The sequence below is a fragment of the Vombatus ursinus genome, unplaced genomic scaffold (assembly GCF_900497805.2).
Source record: "Vombatus ursinus unplaced genomic scaffold, bare-nosed wombat genome assembly UNPS02014773.1, whole genome shotgun sequence".
NCBI classification, from domain to species: Eukaryota; Metazoa; Chordata; class Mammalia; order Diprotodontia; family Vombatidae; genus Vombatus; species Vombatus ursinus.
In genome coordinates, this window is record NW_020954551.1 from 39,944,673 (window position 1) to 39,969,124 (window position 24,452).

The window sequence follows — 24,452 nt, forward strand, 5'->3', positions numbered from 1 at the left end:
GTTTCCTGGGAAGCGTAGTCTCCTATGTTGGGGGCGGAGGCTTGCGGGCGCCTCCGCCCGGCCCTTTCGCCTGGCTCGGCCTACGTCCTTCTGGGACATGTAGTTTCCTGGGGCTAGAGGAGCTCGGGAGGCGTAGGCCGCTGGGCTCCTGGCTGGCCGGCGGGACGTAGGGGGCGGCCAGGCTGGTGTGCCGCGGGGCAGGCCCTGGGAAGAGGGGCGGAGCCCGAGGAGAGATCACGGCGCCTAGTGGCCACCGCGACGCCGGAGCGACGTACGTGGGGAGCGGGGTCGGAGCCGGAGCCACGGGAGCCGCCGGACCTCAGCCATGTCCTACTGCCGGCAGGAAGGTGCGAGCCGCCAGGCTGGGGGCAGGCGGGGAGGCGGGGAGGGCGCGGGCGCGAGGCCAGGCCGAGGGGCTGCTATGGAGACGGGGCCTGCAGGGGACACGCGGCCCCCTCGGCGGCGGGCGCAGGCGCGGGCAAGCGGGCGCGCGGCCGATCGAACGTTGGGACCCCTGCTGTTGGAGCGCGGCACGCGTGGTACAGCCCCGGGCTGCTGCTGGCGGCGGCCGGCTGCCCGGCTGTGCGTAGCCCCGCTTGCACCGCGGCCGGGGACTGCGCCCGATGACCTCCGGCCCAGCGCGTGGAGCGCGGCCGCACGTGCAGGGTCCTTCACCTCCTCTGTCCCTCCCTTTGCCGACGAATGACTTGGGCCGGGGGCTTCCTTCCCTGGGCACGTGCGAGCCCCCCAAGGGGGTCAGGAAGTTAACTCAGGGCCTTCTGGAAGCTGGGGCTTTTTACCCGTCCGCTGCAACCTCGAGGCAGCTCAGAGACCTCCTTGCAGGAAGCAGCTGGGGTTTCCAGCCCAGATTCTACCGTTAACTTACCGGGTGAACTTGCACTAGTCATTTTCCCCTCCAGATTCATTTTCCCCTCTGTAAAATGAGGTTGGACCTCATGCTTCCTAAAGACCCTCAGGTTTGCCGATTTCATCTCAAAACCTGGAAGAGTGTGGGGTCCAGTGTCCTAGTGGCCCTAAGGAATGACCTTCACAAACGGAGAAACACTTGGGAGAGTTCCCAAGGTCAACATGGAGACCATCATTATGTAATTACAAGACAGGGGACGGTACTTAAACCCGTAGCGTTCATTCATCTGGACACCGTAGTGGGGCTGCCCTTACATGTTTTCGTTTCTCTGACTGGCCCTGGGCCACACAGCGGCCTCCTGGTTTGTGGGCTTTTTATTCCGTCCCTGTGGGTCTGACTCATACCAAACCTGTTAGGTCCTCTCAGTTTCTTCTGCCAGGTGGAGGGAAGAGTCCTAGGAAATCTAGAGTACTTCCTTGTGACTTTTTTGTCTACTCAATCCTGATCCCTGTGGGTGTTGTGGGTCAGGGGCAAGGATATGTTCCTTCAGGGTCTTCCTGCTATGCCTTTGCCAAAATCTACTTTGGTTATTCTGGGTTTCTTGAACTTTGTGAGCCACTTTTACCTCAATACTGTAGCAGATGGTTAAACTTTTGAGTTCAATTTCTTAGTTTCATCATTAATTCATTTAGCAAGTGCCTGTTCTGTGAATGAGCAAACTATCCAGCACCCATTCAGATGCTTCTTGAATGAATGAGCAGACATCCAGCCCCCAACAGATGCATTTAGTTGTTAAATGATGCTTGTTGAATAAATGAACTGTACCCAACAAAGTCATTCACATGCTTATTGAATGAATGAATAGATGCCTACCATCTCAAAAAACCTGTGCTGAGTACTGGGCATTTGGAGTCAGCAGGAAAGGGTTGCAATGAGGAATAGTACAGTTAATACCAATACATCAATAACTGCGGTCTCATTCTCAAGTTGTGACAGCCCCTCCAAAAGCTAAAATGAGAAAGGTTCCAACAAGATGGTGGGAGCTCAGTGGAGGGCAAGGTAATAGTAGGTATGGGTTAGACAAGATCAAGGGCGGTGTCCAGGCCACATGTGGCCCCCTAGGGCCTCAAGTGTAGCCCTTTGACTGAATCCAGATTTCACAGAACAAATCCCATTAATAAAAGTATTTGTTCTGTAAAACTCAAAGGACCTGGAAAGCCACTTGTGCCTCATGGTTGAAGGTTCCCTACCCCAGGACTAGATAGCCACTTGAGGTCCTTCCCAGTGCTGAGATTCGCTGATCACATTGAGGCCGGGGTGGAGGAACGTGTATCTTTCAGCCAACACTGCACTCTACCTGAATCATCTTCATTTAGTCTTGGCCCAACCTTTGGGGAATCTAATTTTCTCAAACATCATTTCATACCTGTATTTTGCATTCCTTTCCTTATGCCATTGTGTCAAGGTTACAAATTCAAAAAAAAAATGGTAAAATGGAGATCAGGGAAAGTTTCGTAGGGAAAGTAGCACCTGAATTGGTCTTGAAAAAGGAGAACTTGAAGGGGCAGGGGAGAGGAATGAGAAGAGAGTGGGGAATTCAGGGAGAAAGGAAGACTGAGGGACGTCTACTAGTCTAGTCTGACTGGAACCTAAAGTACACAGACAGGAACAATAGGAAAGATAGTTCAAAGCTGGATTGTGGATGGCCTTGAAAAGCCAGGCAGAGAGGCTCTCCTCCTATGGTGTGGAGATGGGGGCAGGATGGGTGACTGGCCACCCCTGTGTCTTTTGCTATGTGGTTCTGTTGCAAGTATAGCCCACATTTGTGTGGCTTTTGGTTGCTTTTGTTATTTCAAGTGTAGGCAGCCTGCCAAGGGGCCTTCTGCCCCAGCCCACAGCCCCAGTCCCCACATCCCTCCACAATCATACTTGCCTAGGCAAGTCATGGAACCTGGCTAAAACCAAAAGCTCTAGAACTGTGGCAGATTCTCATCAGCAGAGTTTTCTTCACCCAGAGCTCTCTGCACTTTAGACCCGAAAGAGCACTCCTTCCTTTCCACTTGTATATCTGCTGTGATCTTTCCACGCCTGGCAGAAACTGCCTTCTTCCATTCCCTTGAAGCCTGACCTGCCTGAATTCTCCCTAGCGCCTTTCTACTTTTTAAACCCACCCTTTCTTGCCCAGACTGTAACTGGAGAACATTCACAGTTCCCTCAGTTGTAGCCCCTCTGGCCTGGATCATTGAGTTCCTTTTTCTCTCAATCACATCCCTTTGGTCACCAGGTACCTCTGGATGGTATCTGCTGGACTTCAGACTCCTGGAGGGCAGCACACTTCTGGCCTTCCCCACAATGCCCCTACCAGTAGATGGTAACACTCCACCCACATTGATTGGTTCTTTCCAGTTGCAAGCTGCTTTACCAACATTTTCTCACTGTGGTCACTGGTGGTAGGAAAGAACAGATACTCAGAGCCACTGAAGAGAAGAGATAGACAGCCATGACAATAAAACACAATGTAACATAAACAGACAGGGTGAAAAGGCTGTGTGAGGTCTGCAGAAGAAGAAGTTCAGCTGGCTGAAAAGGCGGGAGGGAGGGGGCTTCTGAGCCTGCTTAGCGAGCAGCATTGGGGAAGGGCTCTGGGACTGCCTCCTCTTTAAACCTTTTACCTGTTAAGCCTACAAGTCCTGATCTCTACCTGGCCACTGGGCCCAGGTGGCTCCAGAAGAGAAAGTGAGGCTGGTGACTTTGCACAGCCCTCCCTCACTTGCAAGCCACGGCATCATCTTCCCGATACCATGTCCTCTTTGAGAATGAAGGACAAACCACAACCTACTGGGCCTGTTTACCTTTGCTTCTCATTAGCCAAACTAGTTTTTGTTGTTCATCAGTCACATCCAACTCTTCAAGACCCCATTTGGGGTTTTCTTGGCAAAGAAACTTGGCAGTTTGTCATTTCCTCTTCCAGCTCATTTTACCGATGAGGAAACTGAGGCAGACAAGGGTAAGTGACCTGCCCAGGGTCACACAGTGAGGAAGTGTCTGAGGCCAGATTTGAACTCAGGTCTTCCTGACTTCAGGCCTGGTGCTCTCCATTGTGCCCCCAGCCCATACTAGATGTTGTCCAGTCATTTCAGTCGTGTTTGACTCTCTGTGATCCCATTTGGAATTTTCTCAGCAAAGATACTGGAGTGGTTTGCCATTTTCTTCTCCAGCTCATTTTACAGATGAGGAAACTGAGGCACACAGGGTTAAGTGACTTGCCTTGGGTTACTAGTAAGTGTTTGAGGCCAGATTTGAACTCAGGAAAATAAGTCTTCCTGACTCTAGGCCTGACGCTCTATTCACTGCACCACCCAGCTGTCCCTAAACGAGTTTCTACTGACTTCTAACTGCTAGCTTCTTGAAGAGTCAGGTGTAAAAGAGCTATGCCTCAGAAAAAGGCCTCCTTGCTTTATGTTTGGGCAGGAGGCAGGCAGACCCTTGAACCTATCCACAAAAGCAAATCTCTTCCGTAAGATTCAGAGTCCATAAGATTGAGTGCACTGTACCTCGGAATACTCCGTCGATATCCTTCCTGTGCTGGGGTCCTTGGGCCTGCCCTTCAGAGAAGAAGGATTCCTCCCCTGGTTTATAAAGATCTTGTACAGCTAGCCCTGCTTCAGTTGTTCTCCAGCATTGGCTGCTGAGGCAGGCCCTGGCAAGACCCTTACTTCTTGAAGAATGAAACAAACCCAGAGGGGTCGAGCAGTCCTCTGGCTCCTGATCAGGTCTTTTTCTGACACACTGTACTAGGTAGATGCCTATCAGATCCCTTTGGCACATACCCCATCCTCTTATGAATGATTTCTAATAAGACAGGTGTTTGGGTATCTAAAGCCCTGTCCTGTAGAAGAGAGGGGCAGACCTTGTGAAGATGGCTTCAGGCGTGCCTGAACTCGCTAGGGGGAAGATTGAGCCATTAGAGTTGTCCAGTAAAGGATCCGGGGGTCCTGTTCAATGGTGCCCTCCCCCTGGAGTCTTTCAAGCAGAGAGCAGATAGCCCCTGGTCAGGCAGGGATCTGGGGCGAGCAGTTTAGGCACTGGGTACAGCGTTGGTCTCCTTTGAGCTCCCCGTAAGAGCCTCAATGTTAACCCTGGGCTTTGGACAGCAAAGTAGGAAGACTCTAGTTTTCAGCCTAAATTAGTCTTTCCTTCTCTCTGAACTCCAGTTTCTGCATCTTCAAAATGAGGGGTGAGGTTGTGGGGAAAAGGAAGAGAAGCCTCCATGGTCTCTCCGCCTCACTCTTGGTCTGGCAGGTCTTTGTGAATTTGCTGTGTTAGGGCACAGCAGTACCTCATCCACGTGTTTCAGCTCTGACTGGCTCAAATCAAATTAAGCTGGCCATGGCCAGTTAGAGCAAGGCTATTGCTGCTAGAGTTCAGGAGGCATTTAAAGGGGTCTTAAAAAGCCAGCACTTTCTCAGGCTGAATTAGTAAAGTCTAGCAGCCAAGTCAAGACAGTCCTGCTATTGTCTGCCCTGGTGAGGCCTGGGGACAGGAAAATCTGAGTTCAAATGTGACCTTACTAACTTACTTACACTTACTAGCTGTGTGACTCTGGGCAAGTCATTTCATTTCTGCTTTCCTCAGTTTCCTCATCTTTAAAATAAGGATAATAACAGCACCTACCTCCTCAAGTTGCAGTGAGGATCTAAGGAAATAATACTGTGCTTAGCACCACACAGACATATATAAGGTGCTATAGAAATGCTGATTCCCTCTTCCATCCCCCTCCCCATCTAGAGTATTATGTTTAGTTCTGAGAGCCCCATTTTAAGAAAGGCCATTGAGTGTGAAATGTTATCCAAAGAACAGTTGAAGGAACTAAGGATGTTAAAGCCAAAGAGATGACATAATCCCACTTGTCAGATATCTCTGAGGGTTGTAGAAGAGATTAGATTTGCTTAGTTTAGCTTAGAGAACAAGAGGTGGGTGAAAATGACTGGAAAGGAGATTCTGGCCCAATCTCTAGCAGTGTTTGATGACCTGCCCCAGGTTTACAAAAGGAAGCTTTGCCAGCGAGAATAGCTGCGTTGCTAGCGCTCTGTCAGGTTCGTTTAGTTGGAGGGGATGGGTTACTATTCACATGTTAAGAGACAGAGAAGCAGGGAAGGTTCAGAGGGCCTGGGTCTTGCCCGTTGTCAGGGAGGTGGTGGGATCAGGGGCTTCGTAGAAGAGCCTGGTGAACTACTCAGTGCTAAAAAGCAGGAACTACTTTTATTTGGCAAGCTTAAAGAGCAGTCTCCAAGAGGCCATGCAGCTTTTAACCAGAGGCATCCAGCAGCATGGAAGACAGGAGTGACAAGGGAAGGCTGCCCTGGAAAGGGCTGCTGGAGCCAGGCCCTGCACCTCCAGATGGGAGCAGTCCTGAGCCCCTTCATGTGAAGGCCAGGGAAGGTCTAGAAGCAGGGAGCCTCAGCAGCTTGGGCCTCAGGCTGTCAAAGGAGCTCAGATGCCTGGAGCTCTGTTTCAGGGCAGCTCAGGCAGTCCCAGGCTCCAGACAGCTGGCACAGCCAAGGGGTCAGGGCAGCTCTGGTGATTAGAAAGGGAGGCTTTCTGTTTAGGCAGGCTCATGTGTCTGCTACCCCTAAGCCCACAGGCAGCTCAGAAACTAGAAGGCCCTAGCCTGAAATGTGCCAAATCTGGAAGTCCTGGGGGGTGAGGGCTTCAGAAAAGGGGCAGGAGTAGGGTTACCGGGTAGGACAGACCATGGTAAAAGGATGGGAAGTCTCTTGGACTGAGGGGGTACTTCAGCCAGAAAGAGCAGAGGGTTTCCAGGCTTCTGCAGTCAGCCAGCACTCAGGGCCAGGTAGAGCACTCCTGGTTAGCCCGTACCCGCCCCATGTGGATTCTTCACCCTGGCCAGGATCATGGATTGAGAGCTAGATGTGACCCAAGGCCTAGGATTTCCACCCACGTCCTCCTCTGACCCCAGTGCATCAAAGAGGCCGTATGACTGGGTCAGAGTGTTGTAGATCAGCTGTTACTGCTTGAAAGTTGGATGTAAGATTAATAAATCTTGATTGGACAGATGGACAGACAGACAATTGGATGGGGCAGCTAGGCAGCACAGTGGATAGAATGGTGGACCTGGAGTCAGGAAGACCTGAGTTGTGCCCTCAGGCACTTACTAGTTGTGTGGCCCTGGGCAGGTCACTTCACTTCTGTCTGCCTCAGTTTCCTCATTTGTATAATGGGGGTAATAATAGCACCTCTACCACCCCACCCCCCCCAGGTTATTAGGATCAAATGAGGTAGTATTTGTAAAATGCTTAGCACAGTGCGTGGCACATAGTAGGTGCTATATGATTATTGTTATAGATGAGCGAATGTGAGGTGGTGACCCGTGGGGCCCCCTCCAGCCCTCAGATTTCATAACTGTCAACAGTTACAAACTCTACAGGAGGAGTAGATAGGATTAGGATAGAGATTGCCTTAAATGTTCAGAAGCAAGTGCCGGAGCACTGTCTGCTGTCACAGAAACATTCCAGAGTCTAGGTGATTTTTATCCTGTTTGCATTATTTTTCAAGGAGAAAATGACTGTTAATCGTATGGTGACTTGTGAGGTGCCATTTGGAGAATCTAACTTGTTCCTTGTTTCTTTCCCACAGGACCTGGTGGGTGACTGCCCACCCCCTGTGGGCAGAATCTTGGTATACGAAGGGGCCCCTGGATTCTAGACTATTCAAGTCCTTGGGGCTTTTAAAGATCCTCCCTTCCAGCCCCTTCCTCTTATGGGTGAGGACCCTGAGGCTAGCTGGCTTAGCACAGTGCCTGGCACATAGTAGGTGCTTAATAAATGTTGATTGATTATTCTGTGTTCATCACAGTCATTTGTTTTTGCTTATGTAGGCCATAACTTTGTCACTGGTCTTCATCTTTTCTTCTTTTTTTGGAGGTTGGGCAATGGGTTTAAGTGACTTGCCCAGGGTCACACAGCTAGTAAGTGTTATATGTCCGAGGCCGGAGTTGAACTCAGGTCATTCTGACTCCAGGGCCGGTACTCTATCCGCTGCATCACCTAGCTGCCCCCCATCTTTTCTTGTGTTCTACATCCATGGCATAGGCAAGTCCTTGAGGACTCAGTCGAGTGCATCTCTCCCTCGAGTTACCCCAGCGCCCACACAGAGGTGGACATCCAGCAACAGCAACCTAAGATCAGCATGTCAGATCCAGAAAGGATAATCTAGGCCTTCCAATTTCTGTTTTTTTCAGAGATGGGTGAGTCTGGGTCCAAGATTCAGGGAATGGTATTGATTGATTTTACTGAACTGCTTGTTTATTCTTTATTGCTTCTACGAAGGGATGGCTCAGTGGATGAGGTAGAAATATAGTGGTAAATTAAACTGATGCAAAAACCAACTATATAAAAAAAGACAGAGGGAAAAGGAATAATGTAATCCATTCCCCTCATTTCTATACATCAGCTGATCACTTTTAAATATTTTGCAAATTGCTTTGAAATTCTAGAAAATGTGGTTGTAATGAGGAAATAGGCACAGAGGCTTTGAGGAACTTGTGCAAGGTCACCCAGCTGTTTGGTGACAAAACTAGGATGAGAAGAACGGGTCTCCTAACTCTCCTAGTCCAGAGTACCTCCCTAGTGCTGTTTGTTCACACATTGACCGAATGACTGTCTGCCATATTGATCTGGGCTCTGCAGTGCAATGACTTGCTTTGTAACTCATGGAATATACAGTGACTCCTGGATGGGAGTGAGATGAGGAGTATGTGTACTACTGGAACACCCCAACACTTTAGGATTGGGTGCAGTGGACAGCCAGTAAATGCTGATTGAACGACTCAGCCCCAAACCCTCACGTGGAATTATTTGGTCCAGGAAGGAACAATTTAGTGGCTTCTTACATCAGGCTAGGATCTTGTCTGACCTCTCCCTTGTTGTTGTGGCTAATCGTAGGCCTTAGTCTTTTCAGTAAGGCATCGCAATGTGGTGGAGTGCTGGATTTGAAATCAGAACACCTGCCTCTGATAGTCATTAGCCCTGTAGGAAAGTCACAGCTGCTATGAACCCCAATTTCTTAAACTGTCAAATGGGAATAATACACTAACCACCTCAGGGTTGTTGTGAGGAAAGCATTTTGTAAATTGTTAGGTGGGCAGCTAGATGGCCCAGTGGATAGAGCACCGGGCTTGGAGTCAGGAAGACCTGAGTTCAAATTCAGCCTCAGACACTTACTAACCCTGTGACCCTGGACAAGTCACTTCAGCCAATTTGCCTCAGTTTCCTCATCTGTAAAATGAGCTGGAGATGGCAAACTACTCCAGTAACTTTGCCAAGAAAACCCCAAAATGGGGTCACGAAGAGTCAGACTCAATTGAAAAAATGACTGACAGAAAAATGTGATATTCATGTGAGCAACTGCTGTTTTCTCAACTTCTGTTGGCACTCTGAGAGGATAATTAAGCAACAAAGAAAGTTCTTTCCATTCTAAACATTGTTGCCTCACTTAAGGTCATTAGGAGATGCCTCTTCTCTCAAAAGTTGTATTATGGGATTATCTTTCTTCCATCTTGCTTCGATGTTTATTTTTCTCTAGATGAATGCAGTGTATTTTTCTTAAGTTTGTATTGTGTCTTGGGTATTTTCCCCCCCAGCTTTCTTTCTCAGTTTTACTTGTTCCCAGTCTTTGCTTTCCAGCTTGCATCTTTTTTTTTCTTTTCAGTTAGAGACAAGATTTACTAAAACACTGGTTGAGGTGGGCAAGATTTTAAGAATCTATGAGTGATTTAATGAGGGAGGTGATCTCGAAGTAACAGATAATGAAGAGCTAGCTAGGTTAGATGTGACAGAGAACTGGGGATTGGGGCAGGGTCAAAGCCACAATGCAAGGATAGCTGAAAGGATTATTAACTGGGAAGTGCCAGGTGCCCCAGGTGAACACCAGGGACCTAAACCATATGGCAAAGTATAGGGCCTTTTAGGGTTCCACCATTAGCGCCCCATCATTCCCCTCCCAGACAAATGAGACCCAAATTCTTTTGGGGTAAGGGCAAAGGTCTCAGCTTCTGAAACTGCTTCCTGCTGGCAAACAGGGTAGAGCTGTCCCTGCCTTGAGGGAGCCCCAGAGAGGAGGTTGACTGGAACTGAACACAGACTTCATCTAGGGGATGATGGGAGGATATAGGCTGGTACCCAGTGTTTGCTACCAACTGTAGGTGATTGGCCTGTAGTCCAAGTTCGGAGAGGGGCTGGCTTTTTACCTCATACTGCCTTGATGAGATCACTTTACTCTTTCCCCATGGCTGCTGGGGGGGAGCAGGATGTGCCGAACTTGGGTGATACTTCCAGGCTTTCTGGGTTGCCCCAGGGTCCAAGGCAATTACCAGTAGGGCCTACTGTAGCTGCTGCCCTCCCACTTCCTTCCATTAGCCAGGTGGGAGAGGAAGAGTGAAACTCTCTTCTCCTAGTTTGATCTGGGTTGACAGGGGTTAACAGAAAAACCTGGGGCTGTTTGCAATCCCCTCACTGAGATTCCCCCACTCCCTTCCCTTGGGTGGGGAGGCAAGTGACCAGGGTCATAAAGAGGTCTCTCAAAACTCCTTAATGATCAATCACAAAACCTTCAGAATCTGCTAAGATGTTTTTAGCTATTCTAGAAAAATCTTAAGAATTTTTCTTTGAACTTGTCCAGTTTATCTTGGTCCTATAGATCATAGAGGCCAGGCACAAAGCTTTCCTTTTCAAGGTCTTAGAGACCAAGCTTTTTCCAGTTCTGACCTGGGGCAAATCTTGGGGAAGTCCCACTGAGTCTGGCTGCAAGGATCTGGTGGCCATGAGGCCGGGAGGGAAGGGGGATCCTGCAGGCACAGGCGTAGGAACAGGGAGCCTTGCAGTATAGACCAGACAATAAACCTCAAGACACCAAAAAGCACCTGCGGTTTTCCCGAGGGAATTGAGAGAATTGACAGAATTGGGCACACACTTCAACATGGGCATCCATCCGTCCTCTATGCTGTAGAAGGTATGTCCAGGTCCACAGCCTCAAACCGGACCGATGGACTAAGAGCCAAAGTGCATCAGTCTGAGTGAGAGACAGCCTTGTAACTGTCTGACCTAACTGGAACCTGGGAGCATCTGGCCTGAAAAGCACCTCCAGGCCTTCCCAGGTGCTTGGAGAGTGACCCCAACTGCAGGGCCTGAAAGGGAGAGGGAAGGCTTACATACCTTCCAGTCTTGGCTGGAGAAGAGCTTGGGATTAGGCAGTTTACCTGGGCAGTGAACCATATGTTGAGGTCTAGGGGTGCTGGGAACGCTGAAATTCAAGGGCAAAAGACATGAGTCCTGCCTCGAAAGAATTCGACTCAAGCCTTCTTTCAGTCAGAGACCAGGTTTATTGTATCGCCAATACAACTGGGCCAGACTCTTAAGGAATCTGAGCCCAGCTCGAATCTTGACAAAATGAGGTGCCCCAAACTGAATACAGGGTTCCATGAGCCCTGGTCAGGATTAGGAAAAGCAGCAAAATCGTTGCCTTTTCAAATGAATATGAGCTCCGTGAGGGCAGGAACTGGTATATCACCCCTAACATCTGGCATGAGGCTCTGGCTGCTATATATTTGATCACCGGGTATACAAATAAATAGACTAGTTCTAGGACTCGTACCAGATGACAGCTCTTGTCAGTAGACTGTGTTGTTAAAATTAATACTTAGCCGGGACTTTTTTTGGTCTTTCTCCCAAACGTCAGGAAAGGACCGGATTATATTTGTAACCAAAGAAGACCATGAGACGCCAAGCAATGCTGAGCTGGTAGCAGATGACCCCAACGATCCCTATGAAGACCACGGTCAGTAGCACTTCATTTCTGAGTTGAGGCAGATTTCTTCTCCCCTACACCATCCCCCGTAAAAAGGAGCCTGGGAGTGAGTTTCTCCCATGCACTTCCAGAGCTGGTCAGGGCCCTGGCAGGGACAGGTCAGCTTCAGGAGGGTCACCATTTCTCCATGCTCGGTAACCTAAAGCCCCTAAAACCTCTCTTTGGTTTTGCTGGGTTTTGTTTTCTAAAAAAACATGGCTGGAGTGGTCAGACCAGCTGCTGGTCCTGTTACCCTCTGTTTCATCTGCTCATTTGCCAACCTATAGCTCCTGGAAAATCTGACATGATAAAATGCTGCAGGAGCAGGATATTGACAAGGAAGAACGTCCTCATAGCAGAAGAGGGCCTAGCATGGAGGTGACCCTGACAGCTTGAAGGCCGGGCCAGGGGAGCACAAGCTGTGACAAAGTCCTCCAGGGCGGGCAAGAAGGCCTCTCATCAGATGTGCAAAGCCTTTGCTTCAAGGCCCCCAGTAGGGGGACCCCACTGCCTCCTGAGGAATGCCCCTTCCACCTTGGGCAAGCTCCCCCCGTTAAGTCCTCAATGAACTGAAGGCCGATCCCCCTTCTTGTTTTCCTTCCTTTGGACTTGTGGTTCTTAAGCTTTGGGTGTGACGGTCTGGGGGGACCTCTTCTCAGAATAATGCTTTTAAATGCACAAAATAAAATACATTGGATTACAGAGGACAGCTATTATGCTGAAATATACTTAGCTTCTAGAATATATTTTAAAACAAGTTCCCATACGTTTGGTAAAGGAGCTTTGCTCTAGACTAGACCCTTGTGAACTTATCCCGCCTGAAGCCTGGCTTTCAGGACAGGCCTGGACTAGCCTGTGGGCCTGGCCCAGTTAGGGTCACAAGAGTGTGGCATCCTCAGGTGGGCGGTGGAAGGATGGAGTTTTCCCACTGCACCTGCGCAGTTGGGGAAGCAGTTTGGTCTTTGATGGAGGAGCGAGCACCCACACGATGAAACTGGAGGTGTGACTTTATCCAGGCACAAGCTGTGGTGGGTGACGGTCAGAGTGAGATGAAGCATTGGCTTTTGCTTCTAGTCTTGAGTTAACTATTTAAAAGCTAGAGAACTCTAATCATCCATAAAGCACGTTTCCGCTAAATGCCATAGAGATTCTTCAGACCAGTACTCAGCATTTAGCATTGACTCTAGGAACTGGTCCCAGGAGGAACCGTGTGAATTTATTAGGAGGCCAGTTGCATTAAACCGTGAATTGTTTTGGACTTTCTTCCTTTCCTTGTGCATGGCCAATGAGTTGGAAGGAGAACCAGGAGGCTTCAGGTGGGCAGTCCAGCCCTCGGCATAGGACAGGAGAGGATGGGCCCTAAGGGCCTCTGCCTTCTCCTTTTTTCCTGAGATAGCAAATTGGGGCACAAAGTTGGCATTAGGGAGGTACAAGTAGAACCCCCTTGTCTAGTTCCAAAAAATGGTGTTAAGAGGTCAGAGCAGCTGGGAGGAATAGGTTGAGGTCCTGTTACAGCAAATTCACAGGGACCCGTCTGTGTCCTTTTCATGTAGGAGGGTTGTGTAATGGACAGTGATGCTTGAAATAAACTGTCAGGTGTGGCTTAGCTGCCTTTTTTAATGCAGATTATAATTGTTATAGTTTTGACTTGTGAGAGAATTTTATGCAGTGAATTTTGTCCCTTTGGAACAAGGTGAGGAAATTGTTGGTAAGGGCTGTATAATGTGGTGGAGAATCCATTTTTGGTATTGTTTGCATATGAGAGATGACATGTGGGGTGTTGGCTGGTCAGTTCTTTAACACAGTTTTCCTGCTTTCCCCAGGTGTCTGGAAGGGTAACTATCTAGACAGGGTTTTCCTTGCCAGGCCGCTTGTTAGGGATGGGGTTCTGGGCGGATGCGCTCAGCTGCCAGCCTAGGCACAGGGTCAGAGTGGCAAGGGGACCTATGGAGCTGGGGAGGGTCTCCAGAGAGATGGAGACAGCAAAAGAGACTTCAGTCCCTCCAGACCCACTGTGGCCATTTTCATGTATGGATTTGAAACTGAGGCACAGAGAGGAGAAAGGACGCACCCTTGGGTCATCCAGCTGGTGGAGTCCTGGGACCATGGTTGCCTGAGAGCCTGGCCCTCCTGGCTCGAAGCCCAATGCTTGTCCATCCTGGCCTAGTATCTGAGGATCTGGTGTTCCACACCGACTGGAAGGCTTCTTGAAGCAGCCACCCAGCTTGGATTTGTACAGGACTGGGTAGATATGAGAATGTTCTCGGGTGAATACCATATCCTGGCGTTCTGCTTTTAGACCACCAGACACGGGCTCCCTTTCCCACATTGGCCCACGAGTCTGGTCCAGTGCAGTGATGCCATCCCAGACTCGGTAAAGCCACATCCCCCACTGGGCATGCGGGCGGGCAGGCAGGCAGGCGCCCATTTGAGGATCTGATTGACATGCAGGAGGGTCTGAAGGGAGGGCAGGTCTGTTGTCAGACCAGAACCTCTAGGGGGCAGCCTTTGCCTGGCTTGGTCCCTAATGAAAGTTTGCAGGTTGTTTAGTGCAGGATGGTGAATTCAGAACTGCCTTCACTCCCACCCCAATTTTACAGAAGAAACATTGAAGCCTGGAGAAGGTCAAATAGGTGATAAGAATTAGAGCTGGGATTTGAACTCAGACCTTTGGCTCCAGAGCCAGTACTTTTCCTTCCCAGCCACACATCCTGGCAGAGGAAACTGAGTCAGCATCTCCAAAAAGTAATATTTTTGTCCATATGAATGAGGCTGTGCCTTTCCAGGCTGCTTCTTGTGGGCCTGGTGACAGTGGTCCTCTGAGCTGGCAGGGGGTCAGTCCCTGGAGCATCAAATCTTTTGTCTTTTGTGACGACTTGAGTGAAAATTAGGGCAGAAAGCAGTGAACCGTGATGTATTTTTGTACAGCTATAATGGTTGGGGGAGGGGGGGCACTTCTCATTGTTGAATTGTCTGATGTCCTGGCGGTCCTCTGGGACCCGTGGCTCAGAGCCTTTTGGAATCCAGACCTCTCTGCCGAGAGGTGGGCAGCATATTGGCATGCAGTGGGGGCAGCCCCTCGGTGCAGCTGGGCAGGGAGAGTGCCCAGAACACACGGAGGGTGTGGAGGTGGCAGCTGAGGCAGCATTTTGTTAATGCACATTATGGACCAGTTCACAGTGTTGGTGGGAGACACCAGAGGGAGTCTGTGTGCGGAGGGGTGAGCTTCACAAACACCCTTTTCCTGTGGCCTTGTGCTTAGCAGCAGAGACCCGAGGCCTGTGCCCTCGTTGTAGGGCTGTTGGCACCACAGCCAGTTACTTCTCTTGGTTCATAATGTATGGTGGCTGTCCTTGATCTCACAGTCCCATCCATAGGGCAAGAAGTGGGGTCATAGATGGGGTCTTAGAGCTGATTAGGAAACCTGCAACTTCCCCCTGCCTCGAATGGCTTCGTGTTTCAGGAAGAGATCTGGAATTTGGCGTTGAAATCAGATTTCTGGCAGGAAAAGGCCTTAGAGGTCCTTAGGTCAAGTGCTCTCATTTTACAGATGAGGAAACTGAGGCCCAGATCAGTGAAGTAGCCTGCCCAGAGACTCTGAGAAAGGAGCTGGGATTTGAACTCAGGTCCCTAGATTCCAAATACAGTGCTCTTGACCCTGTCCCATGTGCCCATGTCCACTTTTTCCCTGAGAGTGGTCTGGTTAGGAGCTTTGGGATTTCTTTATCAAGTGACTATGGAGGGAACAGAAGGTATGGAGGAAAAGGACCTGGACTGAAACTTGAGACCTGGGTTCTAGTTCTGTCTTTGACACTACCTTGCTGCATGACCGTCACCCCTCACCTATTACTTCTGAAATGAGAGAGCTTGGGAGAGATTTCTAAGGTCCTTTTCAGTTCTAACATTCTCTGTTTCTGGGTCATGACCAGGATGCGCTCAGTGAGCCAGAAAACACTGGATTTCTCCCTTTTGTGGCCAGTCCTTCTAGCACAAGGATTGAGCCGGGGCCAGGGCCCCCGACTGCCTTACACCCTCCCAGTTCTTCCAGTCAGCAGCCCATCCCTACAAGACAGTTTTGTTTTCCCCCAGACTTCAGAGAACACCTGTGATATTCTAAAGCTCTGTTCCCTCCTCCCTGCAGGTTTGATACTGCCCAATGGAGACATTAATTGGAACTGCCCGTGTCTTGGGGGAATGGCCAGTGGTCCCTGTGGAGAACAGTTCAAGTCGGCCTTCTCCTGTTTCCATTACAGCACAGAGGAAGTCAAAGGTTCAGACTGTGTGGATCAGTTCCGGGCCATGCAGGAATGCATGCAAAAGTACCCAGACCTCTATCCCCAGGAGGAGGATGAAGAAGAGAAAGCAAGCGAGGGCGTGGAGGGGGCCGAGGCAGCAGCGACGGCCGCCGAGGCAGCTCTGACCAAAGAGGCGGCATCCAGCTAATGAAGAGGGACGCAGGCGCCCACCTCCTGCCTTTGCCCCTTTCAGAGAGGCGTGGACCTTACGCCAAGTGCCTCTCTGGGGGTCTTCACAGAAAGTCTCTTACCTTTTCATGTTTTGTGCACTGTATATGAAATAACTTATTTTGATGGGCAGGGGCCTCGACCCTGTGACACAAACACTGAAAAAAAGATGGGAGTTCTGTGCGTGTGTCTATGTGTCTGGGTGTGTGTGGGTGTATGTACCATGTAAACCTCTCAGCACACAGAGTTGCTGCTACTGCTTTTGAATTCTTGTCCAGAGCACCCCGAATCTCACCAGTTTATGTGAAATAATGTATTAAGGCTTCTCAGCAATCCCCTAAATCACTGCTCCTCAGGTTCAGACCAGGAGGGTGGGCGTGCTGGATTCATTCATTCTATTGAGGTCCCTTTTTTGTGTATTTTGTAGTCTACTTAGGACATCTGCAAAATATATATATACATATATCAAAGAGGAGGGACCATTTTCTGAGATGGTTGATTTTTAAGAGAAAATCTCAAATTTATATTGTGCAAAGGTACTGATTCATGATACATTTACATCAGGAATAGATAGATGTTTTATATATATATATATATGTACACACACACACACACACACACACACACACACATATATATTGCTGACAGATTCTGGAAAAGAAATGGCTTGGGTGGGATTTTTGTTTGTTTTTAATTTATGCATTGAGCTCTGGTTCTCACACATTTTCGAAGTGCAGATGTGTGGGTACATCAGGCAGCCTAAAATGAATGCAAAAAATGGTTATCACTGTTCCTTTACTGTTGAGAATGCCCTGGTTGAGGGTCACTTTGTTAATGCCTGTTCCATCTTTATCAGTTCATACAAAATGCCCTTGGGAGGTGGAAACTGAGCTGTTACCTGGAGTAACAGTCTAAGAGAAAATAGTGTGACCTCAAGTGCATATTAAAAGAAAATATATTTTTACCTGGTTTTGAATCCACCATCTTTGTTTTTGTGGTTAGCATTGTTTTCCGTATAAGAGAAGAGGATCGTTTACCAGAGCATATCAGTTTATCATTTGTGGAACACTTGGACATCCATTACCTCATTTGACCCCGTGAGGGAGGTAGTGACAACTGAGACTCTTTTTACAAACAGAGAAGCATATTCCAGTAGATGAAATGATTTTGCCCAAGGTCCAGAGCTAATGATGACAGAGACCCTGATTCAGGGCGTCTGACCTCAACGTTCTTTCCACTAGACCTTTCCAAGGGGAATGGGGAAACGTCTTTAAGGAGGCTGTAAGAACCAAGTCAGGTCTCTGAGTAAACTCAGTAAACTGGTGTTTTGAAGGCAGCTAGGGAAGTAAGGTGTTGTGTTCTACAGGCTGAAACAGCACGAGGTGTGGTGTAGAAACGCCTCCTTTATGTTCCCGTGGAGTGAGTTTTCCAGATAGCTGAAGGTCTAAAACATTTCGCACACCCCCCTACCTTCTTGATCAGAGGTGGCTGAGCATGATGGGACATGGTACTTCTCAATGGTTTAAGGCCTCCTTTTGGACTTCCAGGTTATACTGAATCCTTCCACCTGCTACCCCAGGTTTGGTTTGTCTTTTTCTTCTGTGTCTTGTACTATGAACTTTTGCTTTCAGAATATTTATTCTCAATTTTTTTTTCTGTCTCTAATATGTATGCTAGGAAACCACTGAGCTAAACTTATTAGAATAATAATAATAACTGGCATTTCTACATTGCTTTGAGGTTTGCAAACCACTTTATATACACTATCTCATTTTATCCTTACTTCTCTACGAGGTAAATGCTACAGATCTTGTTTCATAGACAAGGATACTGAGATTCAGTGAGATTTTTCAGCTTCTCCAGGGTCACAGAGCAAGGAAGGGTTGAGTCAGAATTCAAACTCGGGTCTTCCGGATTCCAGGTAACTCCATTCCACACTGCTTCTATGTAAAGTAAGACCCAGTCGTCCAGGTAAAGGTTTAAGGAGTTCCTATGGGCAAAATGCATGGACTTCTTTGAGAGTGTGTTATTTTAGGATTTTTGACAGTGTTCTGGATAGGTGGGGGGTTAATGTACATTATCTTTGACCATGGTGCTTCTGCAGAGATGTGACAATGCAGGCCATCGCTATTAGATGCCCTAAGTCTCCACACAAAAGGACAAGAATGGACTGACTGTGGGCCGTCAAGAGTTTGGAGTCAGGATTATAAGAAACGTTTATGGACTGAATATAAAAGGGTAGCTGATGAAGAGAAAACTTGGCAGCCAGCGTACTCCTGATCAAAAGCAAGGTTCTCTATTCACCATCAACCCACAATTCCCAGTTTGTGTCACCAAAGCTTTGCAGCAGGGCTCCGGGAGAGGCTTTTCTATAGGCACGTGTCTGGTTTCTGGTGGAAGAACTGGAGGAAAAAGGACTAGCTTGGCATGGAGTGGAACCTGTCCACAGCATGAAGGCCAGTCTGTCATCCGGGGTGTGCTTTTTGTACGGCGTGGATGCTTTGTTACACAGCATAAGGATAGATTGTCGACAGGGCCGGAGGGATGGATTTCTGAGGGATCAGAATACTAGGGACTCTTAGTCTTCATCAACCCTATCCTTGCCCGTGTCTAGAACAGCCAGACAGACCACTCCAGTGCCAGGCATAGCCCCAGAAACTAGACTGTTCATTACAGTGGAACAAATACAGCTGTTCTTCTAAAGGCTGACTTGGGGAATAGTGCAGAAGCCTCTGGCCTAAGACTCGAGGGGTCTGGGCTTTAGTCCCACGTCAGTCACTGGCTCACTGTGACACTCAGATCTGGTCCATTAAACACTCTGGGCTTCAGGTCCTCAGTTAAAATGAGATATGATCAGATGGTCTTTAAGATCCCATTCAACTCTAGGTCTCTTCATCCTCTTTATTTAATTCTTTAAAGTCCCTAAGATCCTATTTGTTTATTGTTTGTTTGTTTTTTTAAATAGTGCCTGGGAAATCTAAGAGGCAGAAAGATTCCTATTGCCCAGATCAGATTCCCCCTTCGACACTGGGCTTTTCTTAACAGTTTGAATAACATTTCTGAGGATTTCGATAATCAGTGGGGAAAGGTACAGTGACAGGTGGTGTATGTCATATTTGGTTGGCCTTGGCATTCCATGGTTGATAGATTAGTAATTCACTAGGTGACCTTGAACAAGTGACCTTCTCTGGGCCTCATCTTCCTCTATAAAAGGAAGTGGTGAGTGAGATTAGGTGGTCCCTGGGGCTCCTTCCAGCTCATTCCATAATTCTTATTCCTCATTACCGTTGCAGGGAAAGCGCTGCATTTAATGGCAAGAGGACCTGATTTCAAATCCCAGGTCTGTCATTTCACAGAACTATAGAATTTTAGAGTTGGAAAGGACCTCAGTGGTCGCCCAACTCAACCTATACTTCCCAATTGTGTGACCTTGGGCAAGTTGTTTCCCCTGTCAGGCCCTCAGTTTCTCCATCTGCAAAAGGGGCAGTGGCTAGCCTAGATAATGCAGCTGTAAATCCCATGATCCTTTCTTTGGTGCTCTCACTCCTGTGAGAGGATTATGTCAGGGTCTGCAAAGAAGGGCTATGGGGCTGGTTGGAAGAGATCAGACATTAAAAGGGGGTTCGTGGAAAGTCAGGAGCTTGCTAGCAACCAGGAGCTGGCTTTCACTGTTGCCCCACTTTATTAAGCCTGGCTCAGAACACTCCCCAGAACATGTAGAGTTAAGAAGGGCCAGGCCAGATGGTATTTTCCTTCCATTTGACAATTAAATTGAATTTCTTTTAAGAATGAGCCTTTTGTGCAGTCATAGCCAGTGGTGATGAACCCCTGGCCATCTTCCAAAACTTGGAGCAAGCAGGACTGGGGCTGAGGCTGTCTGGGATGCAATGTCTGTATATTGGGGGAGGGAGGAAGGTAATGACCCCTGATAATGGGGAAGCCTCCCATCTTTGTTCTGACCGGTGTGAACAAAAGGCCACTCCCCACTTTCCATATCCCAGTAGCCATCTCCTGCATTTATAGCTTAATAAAGCAATTTTGGCATCCATTATCTGACTTGAAAAGTAAGTAACATGCATTGAGACAAGGAAACAAGCTGTCCCTCAACCAAGGTCACACAGCAAGAGCCGAAACTAGAACCAAAGTCTCGACTCTCAGCCCAGGGCCCTTGCCACTGCACTCCACAACTTCCTGGGAATTTTTTTGTATCATGTCCTCAGAAGAAATTCCACGTCTAGACACAGACCAACCATTCACCAGAAGTCAGGTGACGAAGATGCATGTAAATACTTTAATCCAAAGGGCCTGGGTGCAAGAGATGCGGAGTAGAATTAAGGGGCCAAGAGGAAACTGAGGAATGGAGTGACCATAATAGTCCATCCTCCATGATGTGTGCGGCTGTAGACATTTTCCCAAGGAGGCCTGGTGACCTTGACATCTTTTTGATTCAAGCCAAGCATTCTTGTATCACACACTACCACTTGTTCAGGTTGGTCCAGTCTTTCCTGAGTTTCTAGGATTTTATTAAGCCAGTGCCACCTGTATACAGTGCTTCACCCCCCAACCCAAAACCAGACCCTCTGCCTCATCGGTCCCAGTTCACAAAGCCAGAATTAAAACGTCGAGACAACCACACTGCGATCGAAGGGGGCAAACCCCAGGATCTTCTCCGTTGTAGACGTTCAAGTGTTGATGCTGTTGGTGATGTCTACCTTGAGGGCCTCCATAGAAGGCCTGAGAACTCAGCAAAGATTTAAGAAAAGAGAATGACAAGAACGTAGGTACATGTGGAGAAGCAATAAACAGAAATCCAGAGTGCCCCAGGAAAATCAAATGGAGACAAGAACTCTCTCAACCACTGTGTGGTGGGATGGAGGAGGAGGGGAATAAGGAGAGCAGCTTCTGAGCTGGGCCTTGAAGGAAGAGGATGCTGAAAGGCAGAGGAAAGGAAGCTCATTCCAGGTATGGGGGAGCAACCTGCCTGAGTCTACAGAGGCAGGAGAGGGTCAGGATAGGGTTGGAGAATAGCCGCTTGTCCGTTTAGACTAGAAAGCATCACACTCAAAGGTTGACAGCATCTGAAAACAGGCTGCAAAGGAAGGTCTCCAGCTTGGACAGCTTGGCCTCCACGGACTCGGCAAAGTGGTCTGAAGATCTTTAAATCCAGGCTGGGATTCCTCGTTGTGGGAGGGATGCTTGGACAGGTGTGGATTGGACTTCATGACCTCTGAGGACCCCTCTCCAGCTCTGATTCTTCTCTAAAGTCGCATTTCCAACAAGTGAAGTCAAGCCTTTATTAAGTGCTAGGCACCATGTTAAGCTTTGGAGATAGTGCAAGCGGACCAGTCTTGTCCTCAAGGAGCTTACTTTATGATGAAGAGATAACATGCAAACAACTATGTGCAAACTAGGTATATACAAGACAAATTGGAGATGGGATCAGAGGAAAGATACCGGCATTAAGAGGATGGGGCAGAAGAGGCTACTTTTAGGTGGGATTTTACCTGAGGCTTTGGTGAGATTTTAGCCGAGAATTCCAGGCAAGGGGGACAGCCAGGGAAGATGGAAGGAGTCAGGAAATTGAGTGTCATGTACAAGGAACAGCAAAGAGGCCAGTGTCATTGGATCATAGAGTATTGTATATGGAGGAATATAAGGTGTAAGAAGGCTAGAAAGGCAGGAAGGGACCAGATTATGAAATGCTTTGTAAACCAAACAGATGATTTTATATTTGATCTTGGAGGTAACAGGGAGACTGTGTGTGGGTGTGTGCAGTCATTTCAGTGGTGTCCGACTCTTCATGACCCATTTGGGGTTTTCTTGGCAAAGATACTGGAGAGGTTTGCCATTTCCTTCTCCAGTTCATTTTACAGATGAGGAAACTGAGGCAAACGGGGTTAAGTGGCTTGCCCAGGGTCACACAGCTAGAGTTTACTAAATGGAGGTGGGAAGGGAAGAGATGGTGAGACCTGCACTTTAGGAAGGTCACTTTGATAGCTGAGTGGAGGATGGACTGGAGTAAGGAGTGATTTGGAGGCAGGGAGACCCACTAGAAGGCTCTTGCAGTAGTCCAGATGTGATATAGCGGGAAGGGATGAGAGAAAGAGTGAAGAGTCAAGGATGATGCCCGAAGTTGCAAGCCTGGGTAACAGGGATGGTGGTGCCCTGGACTGTAATAGGAAAGTTAGGAAGAGGGGAGAGTTTAGAGAAAAGAGAATGAGTTCAGTTTGGAACATGTTGACTTTAACATATCTATAGGTCACCCAGTTCTGGGTGCCTCATAGGAAGCTGGAGATACAAGACTGGAAATCAAGACAGAGGTAAAGGCTGGTTGAACAGATCTCAGAACCACCTACAAGCATACAGATGATCATGAGCTGAAGAGCTCACTGACATTCTGGTCTACAAGCAGGGATTCTGTTTCTGGGGAACTGACATTTCTAGGATCATGGGTCTAGAGCTGGAAAGGGCCTCTCCAGGGTCCCTAATTTGACTGACGAGGAAACGCAGGCCCAGGGAGGACTTGCCCATTGGAACACAAGTGCTGAGAAGCAGGGAAAGGGTTCAAAGCCAAATTTTCTACACAGCACTATTTCAGCTGTTTCCCACAGGATCTCAGAGGCCCATCAGGTCTGACCTCTTCACTTTATTGATAAGGAAACCAAGTCCTAGGGAGGTTAAGTGACTTACCCCAGGGCATACAGGATTTTAACCTAGATCTTCCGGGTCTAAATCCAGCCCTTTTCCCACTCAACCGTGGTGCCTTCAAGCACTTTGCTTCACCACAATAGACTCAACAAAATGTGGCGTCCAATGATCAATTCATATTTTCTGTTTGTAACACTAGAATAAAAGACAGCGAGAGATGCCCGTGGACAAAATACAGTACCCCAACAGGTAATCTATGTTGGGTTAAATTTCAAACATGGAGATTCATGATAATAGCAGCCTGTTACATTTGTATTAACTTCCCAGTTTACAAAGTGCCTTTACATCCATCATCTCATCCCCACAACAACCCTGTGAGAGAAGTCAGGCAAGTGGCATTATCGCCATCCTTGTAGTGGTAAAGGGATTCAGGTTCAAGTGACTTGCTTAAGGCCACATGAGCCAGAATGGGAATCCCAGCCGGTCTCCTGAGACCAAACCAAGTGCTCTCTCCTCCACCTCGGGATGCCTCCATTGTATCACCAACATTTAAATCCTAGTGGAATCCCTCTCCAACGAGAAGAGCTGGCACTGAGAACACCTTCTTTGAGTGAGGCCATTTGTTTGAGATTCTGGTGGGGCTCTACAGGAAGGACCTCGTCCTGAGCTTAGGAAAGGAGGGGCAGTCCACACAGATCGCCCGGGCAGCGTGGGCTTTTCAGAGCGGTGAAGACACTTGGCTTTGTTGCAGAGAAGTGAGGCTCTGGGGCATCTGCCTCAGTTACTTGCAGCCCATGCGGAGGATACCTGTTACTTGTTTTCCCAGGTACACCTTCCAAGGCTTCACCAGGCTGTTCATGTTGACTAAGAGTTTGCTGCTCCTGGGGTCCTCCTGCCCTGCGATCAGGTAGTCTGTACCTGGTAGAAACACAACCACCACCACCACCACCAGGGATGGTGGCCAGGAAGGAAGGCTTACCAAGCACACTCCAGGGGCTCCCTCCCGCCTCCAGGAGCAAATACAAAATGCTCTGTTTGGCATTCAAAGCCCTTCCTAACCTAGCCCCCTCCTACCTTTCCAGTCTTCTTACACCTTTCTCCCCAGCACGTACTCTTCAACCCGGTGACACTGGCCTCCATGAACAAGACATTCCATCTCTTGGCTCTGGGCATTTTCTATGGTTGTCCCCCATGCCTGGAACTTTCTCCCTCCCCTACTCCGACTACAGACCTCCCCAGCTTCCTTTAAGTCCCAGCTAAAATCCCATGTATCGCTGGAAGCCTTTCTCAACCCCTCGGAATCCTATTGCCTTTCCTCTGTTGGTTACTTCCTGCGAACCTTTTATAGAAATTGTTTGTACAGGTTTATTTGCATGTTGTCAGACTGTGAGCTCCTTGACGAAAGGGACTATCTTTTGCCTTTCTTTGTATCCCCAGGACTTATACCTGGTATACAGTAGGCACTTATAATGTTTATTGCCTGACTGACTAAACCCTTCAAAATTCATCCCCTGAATGACTCATAGCTGTATGATTTTTAAGGAAGAACTACACTCCTTGAGGGCAGGGACAGTTTTTGCTTTTTCTTTTCTTTTTCTTCTTCTTTTTTA

The 24,452-nt window shown here is 48.4% G+C and overlaps 2 protein-coding genes across 6 annotated transcripts in view; one reads left to right on the top strand and one right to left on the bottom strand.

Annotated features, from left to right (window-relative positions):
• Positions 1-260: 260 nt before the first annotated feature.
• On the top strand, positions 261-17,158 carry CHCHD4 (coiled-coil-helix-coiled-coil-helix domain containing 4). Its single transcript, XM_027863864.1, has 3 exons — positions 261-347; positions 11,624-11,722; positions 15,873-17,158. The coding sequence occupies exons 1-3, from the start codon at positions 326-328 to the stop codon at positions 16,172-16,174; spliced, it is 423 nt and encodes a 140-aa protein (XP_027719665.1). The 5' UTR covers positions 261-325; the 3' UTR covers positions 16,175-17,158.
• Positions 17,159-23,133: 5,975 nt separating this feature from the next.
• LOC114044272 (netrin-4-like) overlaps positions 23,134-24,452 on the bottom strand; it is a 70,321-nt gene continuing 69,002 nt past the window's right edge. For all 5 annotated transcript variants that reach the window (XM_027863663.1, XM_027863660.1, XM_027863664.1 and 2 more), the window contains one exon: positions 23,134-23,760. In XM_027863663.1, the coding sequence (XP_027719464.1) occupies positions 23,624-23,760 (137 nt within the window). In that variant the 3' untranslated portion in view covers positions 23,134-23,623. The remainder of the gene's footprint in view (positions 23,761-24,452) is intronic.

Coding starts and splice junctions, on each gene's coding strand:
- CHCHD4 (XM_027863864.1), top strand. CDS start 326: ATGTCCTACTGCCGGCAGGAAG. Junction 348..11,623: donor GTCCTACTGCCGGCAGGAAG/GTGCGAGCCGCC, acceptor CCCAAACGTCAG/GAAAGGACCGGATTATATTT. Junction 11,723..15,872: donor CGATCCCTATGAAGACCACG/GTCAGTAGCACT, acceptor TCCTCCCTGCAG/GTTTGATACTGCCCAATGGA.